We start from the raw sequence: 8,231 nt of genomic DNA, 5'->3' as shown, positions 1-8,231 counted from the left end.
AATCGCTTTAACCAGGAGGCAGAGGTTGGGTTGCAGTGAGTCAAGACTGCATCACTGCCCTCCAGCCTGGATAACAGAGCAAGACCGTCTCCAAAAACAAAAACAAACAAACCAAACAAGACAAAAAAAGGATTGCAACGGGGGAGAGAGATTAAACTCCAATTCTTTGAAACAAAAGGTGGGAACATTTTAAGCATTAAGGTGAGAATGTTAAAAGGGACATTGGTCAATGTGCTTATGTCATAAATGTTTGCTGATTGGCACTTTGAGAAGTTGGGCTTCCACCCTCCCACAGAGATTGAAAGTTAGAGTTGTCTGGTTTTGCTTGTTTGGGTTTTTTGTTTTTTTTGGTAATTACATTTCAAAAGGATGGCTCCTAGGTCCTTAAGAAAGACTTACCCGGATCTTTCTTAGATTTATATTTCAAAGGAGCAGATAAACAATTTACAATCGAAAGTCTTCTAAAGTAAATGCTCTAAGAAAAGGGAAGTCAGGGACCTACAGTCAAGAAGCTTATCTAAAATTTAGCAAAACTGAGGAACTGGTAAGATCATCTTGGTCACTATAAAGCTTTCCTATTGCCCTGCCTGCCTTCGCTTCTGGCTAAGCACAAATGATGTTGTCTGACTCCCATACTATACCTAGCTCTGCAAACACAGCCTCTATTTGTTCTACTTTTGGGACGGCTGCAGTCTCCTCAAAGTTTTCTTGTTCTTTTTTAACATTAGAAATCTAAGTTTGAATTTGGTTAATTCCTTGCTTTGAAGATAACCAAGTCTTAATGCTTTGTTTGTGACTGTTGGCTGCATACTGCCTGAAAACCGATCACAACTTCTTAGTCTCTCCAAAGTAATCTGGACTTCGTTATCTTCAACTAGAAAAGTAAATTCACAGATTTGCCCTCCCTAATTACAGAGCAAAGTACTGGCTGCAGTTATAGAGATGTCATGGTGTTCAGGAGTCACAGCCCTTTGTTAACTTATCTGAATCAGTTGATTCAAATTCTGGCTCCACCTTTTTCCCACCCCTTACAATTCATCATAAGTGGCTGACAAGTCCTGACTCAGCCTGTAGAGGTGTTGCAATTGTGCAGTGTGTTAATGACTTCCTGACTTTTCACCCTTACAAGAGTTTGAGAATGTATTATTTCATATTCCTAGATAATGAAATAGTCACATTTCTGAAATAGTTTGAAATCCAATGATGAGTCAATGGCTCATTGGGACAACCTTTAAAATAATAAGGCTCTTTAAAAAGACACTATAAAGCATCATAGAGCTCTCTTTGCCAATTTACCAATTCATATCTACTATCTTTCACCCTCCTGTTATCTTTAAATGTTTTCAAATTTCTGCAAATTATTATCTTCATGACATTGTTAACAATTAATAGGGAATACAGAATAAATAAACTTTTTGGTTTTGGTAAGTGACAAAATAGAACACAGAACTAAAAATGAGAATATGTCAATGTTTCTCAAACTTTAATGTGAACCATCCAATGATCTTGACAATGCAGAGTCTGATTCAGCAGATTTGGAATCGGGCTTGAGATTCAACGTTTCCAAATGCCTTCTTGGAGATGCCCAGGTTGCTGTTTCACAGAAAACATCTTGAGTAGCATATGTGTGTTTATATAAAGACAATACTCAGAAAATATACAGAGGCTGCATTATTACTACTTTATATAGTTTATGCTTAGAAAAATGTAGGTATATACGTAGGTATATACACATGAAAATATAATAAAATAAAGCCATCTTTGGCTGGGCATGATAGCTGAGGCCTATAAGCCCAGCGTGTTAGGAGGCCAATGCAGGAGGATTGCTTGAGTCCAGAATTTTAAGACTAGTCTGGGCAACATAGCAAGGCACTATCTCTGTAAAATAAAAACAAAACAAAACAAAACAAAAAACTCATACTTGAAACATGCCAAATATTAAAAGAGATTTGGGGTCATCTGTACATTTTGTTTCTTTAATAATAATTTTCTTTTTCTTCATAATATTTCCCTAATTTTATGCAGTGTGTATAACTTTTTCTTTTAATAAAAAGTTTGTTTTTTTTTTTTTTTTTTTCAAAGCAAAAAGCCACATCAAGTTTTATCGTCATGCACTGGTAACGTCCAACAAAAATAAGCAGCAAGTCAAATGTAATTATTCCTGAAAGGAAATGATGGTTGTAAACCAAGAGTTTTAAGAGAGGGTGACACTTGCCTGATCCCGGTAACTATGCAATTCTGACATTTGTCTTATGGTCACTGGAGTGGCTTCTGGAAGTCTTTGATGTGGTTCATCCACCAAACACAATTTTAGATAATCTTATTTTTCAGTGGAGTAGACGTAAGATCAAACAGCCAAGGCCCAGCCATTCTCAGAGATTTCTTAGTATTGAAGATGCCCAATTCACTTTGGATGCATTCCCAGGTCACTTGTAAATTGGGTAAGATTTCTCAGGCTCTTCACATGACAGGGTTCTGCTTGGATGAGGAGCACCTGTGAAGCAAATTCAACAGTATTTCGACTTACTATTTTTTGTTTCCAGTGAGAAGGAAATCTGTAAACATGCTGTAGGCAATTAATAGGGAAGTTGAATAAGTGCTTTAAAAATAAATTTTCATTGCTTGGAACACTGTGAGGAAAGGAAAAAAAGTCACTTAAAATGAACTCAAACATATTTGGTTTAAAGGAGTTAAGCTAACTTGACTAAGGGCAGTTTTGGCTGAAAGACAAAATGAAAACAAATTGTCTCTTCTGCTTCTCTAGACAACAGGGTATCAGATTTAAAATCCCAGAGGGAAAACAAACTAGCCTGACAAATCAAAGAAAGTATTCAAATCTATCTGCCCAGACTAAGTGGTATGTAAAATCTTTTCATACCACTTAGTTCTGGGCAGAAGGGAGCTTTGCTCAAAGAACTAGGGTACATATGCTTTGTTAAGCATAGTATACCTTAGTTCTTTGAGCCTTAGCATGAGTCCCTACATAAGATGTGAATGTCATTTCTAAGGAATTTAAGAAATATACTTGCTGATCCATTAAAGCTTGGGAAAAGCTAGAAATAAGTCCTTTCTTTCAGGAGTACGCAAGAGTCTTACTAAAAACCACTGGTTTGGCTTTCAATGGATTTCTTGTGTTATACGATTCCTGCTCTTTGTTACTAAATAAAAGACTAAAGCCTAGTTATGATGAAAAGTGAGCTAAATAATAACCATGCTAATAATAAAAATGTAACTAACTTCAAGCGTTTATTGTATGACAGGCAGGGTTCTAAGTATTTTCATTTAACTTAATCTTCTCTATGAAGAGATACGAAAAATCTCTATGAAGTTGATACGATTTATTGTCCCCACTTAATTAATCAGGACACAGAGGCATACAGAGATAAGGCACCTTTGCCCAAGGACACACAGTTAATAAAGAGGTAGAGCCAGTTTTGAACCCAGGCAGCTGAGTTCCAGAGCTTGCCTCCAGAGAAGACAACTGAGTGATGCTACTTACCATTTTTGGTTATTGTGAAAGAGACTTTTTTTGTTCTCCATATTCAATGATCAGTCACCTGGGGCATGTGATGATTCAACCGAATTAATAAACTCAGGTCTGAAACTTACATGCCACGCAGGTTAATCTCACACTGGAGTCAAGCAGGTTGTTAGGAAAAGAGATTCATTTTAAGGGATAAAACTTTTCTACTTGTCAAGCAGTTTTAAACACAAATGAGTTCAGATGCTGAATTCCTCTCCCAAGTGAGGGTCTCACAGGCCTAAGAACTGCTAATGATGATTCTCCAGGCAAGAGGCCTTGCAGGATTCAGGAACATCAAGGTGATTCTAGTACTTTTCATAAACATGAGTTAGAAACCTAGGATATCCTCAGTCATCTTTTGACCCCTAAATAAGGGTCAGATAAGTCCTTTAATGGCCACCCCAAACCTTTAGGAGGGAGAGGATCATATTCTTCATTCACTTAGCAGCCATAAGCAATTACTAGGGGTGTCTTATCTATCTGGCCTGCCAGGAGACAAGGGGTGGATCAGATGATCTTCTGAGAACATTTCAAGCTCTAAACTAAAAATGAAGGCAAAAGGGAAGACTGGGGAAGAAGGCACTTTTCAACCATTTGCTCATCAAAAGCCAGAGTCCTCCTTGCTTTGTTAATTCTTGCAGCAAACTCCTTCAGTAGCGGTAAAGTCAAGCAGTTCACCTGGAGAGGGCTGCTTTGCTCCTCACAGAGCTGCAACCAAGCCAAATACTAAAGAGTTAATTCAGATGGTATTTAATAATATAGAGGAGTAAACAAAATAAGAAAATTTAGTTGTTTCAGTAGTACCAGAAGAGATTTTTTAACTACACCAGCAGAGTGGTATTATGAATCCATTCTTGACTATAAGTCTCATTAACGAAGAACTGTGGAAAAGAAGACATGAACTCATGGTAAACTACATATTGCTATCCACCTTTAGATCAGAACATTTACACGCAGTATGTTTAATATTAAAATTAAAGATTTCTGATAAATGCATGTTTACAGGACCAAATTAGCTATTGTTTGTGGTAAAGCCTTTTTAAACAGAATTTCTTGCTATTTAAATCTTAGTCTTCTGTTCTCTACTCTTTCTTCCCCTAGCTCCTCTCTTTTTCTTTCTAACACTGAAATGTGGGGGAGAAAAATGAAAAGTGCACATCAGAAGGGAGTCACTTGCTGCTTTGGTTTTATTTTTTATTTTCCCATTTCTTTTTAATTTCTATTTTTGGCTTTTAAAACAAGCCTCTCTCCTCCACCCACTCCCACTTTCTTTGCAGAGAGCAGACTTCAAACTTCACTTCTGCTTCTAGGTCCTAAAGAGAAAGAAGGTGGGAGCGGGGTGGGGGGCGGGTAACGGAAAAAAGATCAATCGAGTTACTGCAAAATGCAAATTAACAGGTTTGCTCATTTCAAAACTCCCACATTCTGCCAATTTGAAGACATCTTTTCTCCCCCTCTTCTGAATGACTTAGCTCCCCAGACTCCCACGGAATTCAAGCCACAAAGGAGGTATTATACTGCTTACAGTTCTTATCTGCCTCTCTGAAGCGCTGCGCCAGCCTCTGGAAAGGTTCCTTCTGCAGGTTAATTGCAGCTTGGAGTTCCCAGAAGAGCATTTTCTTTTTAGGATGATCGCTCATCCACCGTCCCGGAACATTTCTCGGGCTCCTCTCTAGAGTCTAATCTCCTCGAGCCAGCTCCCTGGAGACGGTGAAACCCTCCTCTCCGCGGCGTGGACGCGGGGTGCCTTTCGTTGTGCCTGGAGAGCCTGGGGTTCAGCAGGGGCCCCGGCGCCCCCCAGGCTGTCTCTCTCTACTGCTGCGAAAAGTGAGCGCGGTCACAGAGTGCTCCTCAGTCCTCGTGGTCATGCGACCCTTGGCCCACGAGGTCTGCAACACTTCTTGAGTTACCTGATAATCCTCCACCCGCACCAGCACGTATTTGGGTGGGTCTGCTGGGTCCCGCGGCGGGGCTACACGCCTGCCAGAAATTCGCTTTTCTCGTTGAAAGACGTGAGAAGAGCAGCTGGGCTCCTGGCCCCGGTCCTCGCCACCCGCAAGAGGAGGGTCCTCTCCCTCGGCCATCGCTTCCCGTGCACGGTCCCCCCGAGTCCCTAACCACCTCTCTGGGTGCAGGAGAAAGAGCACTTTCTCTCTGACCCAGGACTCACGGTCCAATTCCTCTCCGGCCGGAGGTCCGAGGGTCCGACCTGCCGACCTGTCCTCGTGGCCGCCGCCCAGGCTTCGGCTCGCCCCGGCCGTCCCGGGATTCGGGGTGCCCGGAGCCAGCGGAGCCCCGCGCTCCACCTCGCGCGGGAAAGGCCTGCGGGAAGAGTCCGTGGGATTCGCAGCTCCCTGAGGCCCCCGGGTCCCCATCCTGGCAAAAGAGTCATTCATTCGTTCGTTCTTTGACCCGTTCAGGCCGCGAGCGCCTGCCGGGCTCCGGAAAGCGCGGGACCAGCAAGTCCTGGGTGTGACCCCTGCTGCCGCCCAGGACTCCCCGCCCGCGAGAGCAGGAGATTGGATCAGCCCCAGGCCAATCGCGCGTGGAGCCCGCCTCCCCGCGCTCCGCCTCGCCCACCTGGCGGCCGTCTAGCCATTCAGAGAGGAAGCTGACACAGGTCCCAGCCACCGCTTCTTCTTCCTACCCCTGTCCGGAGCCCTGCTCCCTTTGGCGTTCGCTGATTCAGCCTCCTCTTCTCACCTCTGTCCTAGTTTCCCACCCTCCTTTCGTTTTTCTCCGGAGCGGAGGCGCAAAGGGCACCCTCGCACTGCGCCCCCCTGAAATGTCCCGAAGTTTGCTTTCCAAGGACACTCCTTGAGGTGAAGGAACAAGGAAGTTTGTTTGCATTTTAATTATCTTATCTAATTCTAAAAAGTGTTTTGTGTCCACTCCGAATCCACTCCCTCCATGCTGCCAAAGTGATGGAATGTCGATCAAAGGGTCAGACTGAAAAGCTGAAGCCTTGGAGAAATTGGTTTTGGTTTCTTTGTCTTTATTCCTTTGGAATGCCAGGATCTGGAAGACATCTGGAGATCTGTCTCCCCCTCCCTCTCCCCCTCCCCCTCCTCCTCCTCCTCCTTCGCCTTCTCTTCCTTTTCTCCCTCTCCCTCTCAGTCCCTTAAGTAGCCGGGACTACAGTCTCTTACCCCCATGCCAAGCTTTTCTTTATGTTTTTATTTTCTAGAGATGGTAGAGGTGGCGCTTTCCTATATTGCCTAGTCTGGTCTCGAAGTCCTGTGCTTATGCGATCCCCAGGATCCCTACCCCACCCCCACACCCGCCTGGGCCTCCCCAAATTCTGGCATTACAGGCTTGAGCCACCGCCCTGGCCAGTCTTCATTTCGTTTGAAATGAACGCTTGTCTCAGGAAGGTGTAGTCTTTGATTTAAAACAAACTGTAAAACAGAAGCAAAACAAACATCCAAATGAATTTTTTTCAGGACTTAAAATTGTTTGTGTTTTTGTCGTTTATAAAATCCCCGCTGCACCCACCCGTCCTCTAACCACAGGGGTTAGGTATCTCTGGAGAGGCTTTCAGAATTTCATAGGCAGGCCCTCTGGACACACTACTCTTTGCCTAAGGGTAAGGGAGGTGGGGGGAGGGAGGCTAGGTCATAGAAAAAGAGCTCAGTTTGTGGTTTCCAGTTCATCCTTAGTAACATCCGCTTGTTTTACTTAAAAAAAAAAAAAAAAAAAACACTGTTGGCTGAGTATGGCGGTTTATGCCTGTAGTCCTAGCACTTTGGGAGTCTGAGGTGGGTGGATCACTTGAGTCCGGGAGTTCGAGACCATCCTGGTCAACATGGTGAAACTCCATCTCTACAAAAGGTACAAAAATTAGTTGGGTATGGTGGTGCATACCTGTAATCCCAGCTACTTGGGAGGCTGAGGCACCAAAATCACTTGAACCTGAGAGGGGGAGGTTGCAATGAGCCAAGATCACACCGCTGTACTCCAGCCTGGGCATTACAGCAAGAATCTGTCAAAAAGGAAAAGAAAAGAAAAAAAGAAAGAAAGAAAGAGAAAGGAAGGAAGGAAGGAAGGAAGGAAAGAAGGAAGGAAGGAAGAAAAAATCTAAATCCTGTCCAATTTAGAAAAATGAGTGCAATGGTGAAAAATTCTGCTCATATATAAAAAACAAAGTAGAATGGTGAAATATTTGGAAAGGAAGGACTTTTGATGTCTGCCAAATCATATAAAGAAATAAAGTGATAGAGGAGGAGTGCGAAAATCTGGGTCAGATCTGGCTGTTTAGAAGCCTAACCTTAGTGGGTACAGTGGCGCCTACTGGAATTCCCAGCTGCTTGGGAGGTTGAGGTGGGAGGATCCCCTGAGCCTAGGAGCTGGAATCTGGCCTGCACCATGTGAGACTCCTAACTCTTAAAACAAAAAGAATAAAAACAAAAACAAGAAATATACATGCCTGACCTTGGGCTGGGTACTGCTCAGTCACAATTAACTAAAATTTTTGAATGTTTTAGCCAAGAATTGTTCTAAGCACTCTGTATATTTAAACACATTTATTCTTCACAACAAACTGTGGAAGTAGTACTATTTCTTTGGTCTCCCTGAAATCTTTGAAGCACGAAGAGGTTAAGTGTGTACCCAAGGTCAAACACCAATAAACAGTGGAGCCAAGATTCTAATTTATTTAAATGCTTGCTCCAAAATGACCTCTAAATTACCTTCATGTTTTAAGCCTATG

The 8,231-nt window shown here is 42.9% G+C and overlaps 1 protein-coding gene across 1 annotated transcript; it reads right to left on the bottom strand.

Moving 5' to 3' along the window:
• Positions 1 to 342: 342 nt before the first annotated feature.
• Positions 343 to 6,061, bottom strand: CUNH6orf141 (chromosome unknown C6orf141 homolog). The gene is made up of 3 exons (XM_032299655.1): positions 5,049 to 6,061; positions 1,311 to 2,494; positions 343 to 1,260 (listed from the first exon to the last, which is right to left on the bottom strand). Exon 1 carries the CDS (start codon positions 5,917 to 5,919, stop codon positions 5,299 to 5,301), a length of 621 nt encoding a protein of 206 aa, XP_032155546.1. The 5' UTR covers positions 5,920 to 6,061; the 3' UTR covers positions 343 to 1,260; positions 1,311 to 2,494; positions 5,049 to 5,298.
• Positions 6,062 to 8,231: the final 2,170 nt, after the last annotated feature.

Source organism: Sapajus apella, unplaced genomic scaffold, assembly GCF_009761245.1.
Source record: "Sapajus apella isolate SASKATOON/1434 unplaced genomic scaffold, GSC_monkey_1.0 scaffold41, whole genome shotgun sequence".
NCBI lineage: Eukaryota > Metazoa > Chordata > Mammalia > Primates > Cebidae > Sapajus > Sapajus apella.
This window is presented reverse-complemented; position numbering and strand designations above follow the sequence as displayed.

Excerpts from the sequence above, each read along its gene's own strand:
- CUNH6orf141 (XM_032299655.1), bottom strand. The coding sequence starts at position 5,919 with ATGAATGACTCTTTTGCCAGGATGGGGACCCGGGGGCCTCAGGGAGCT.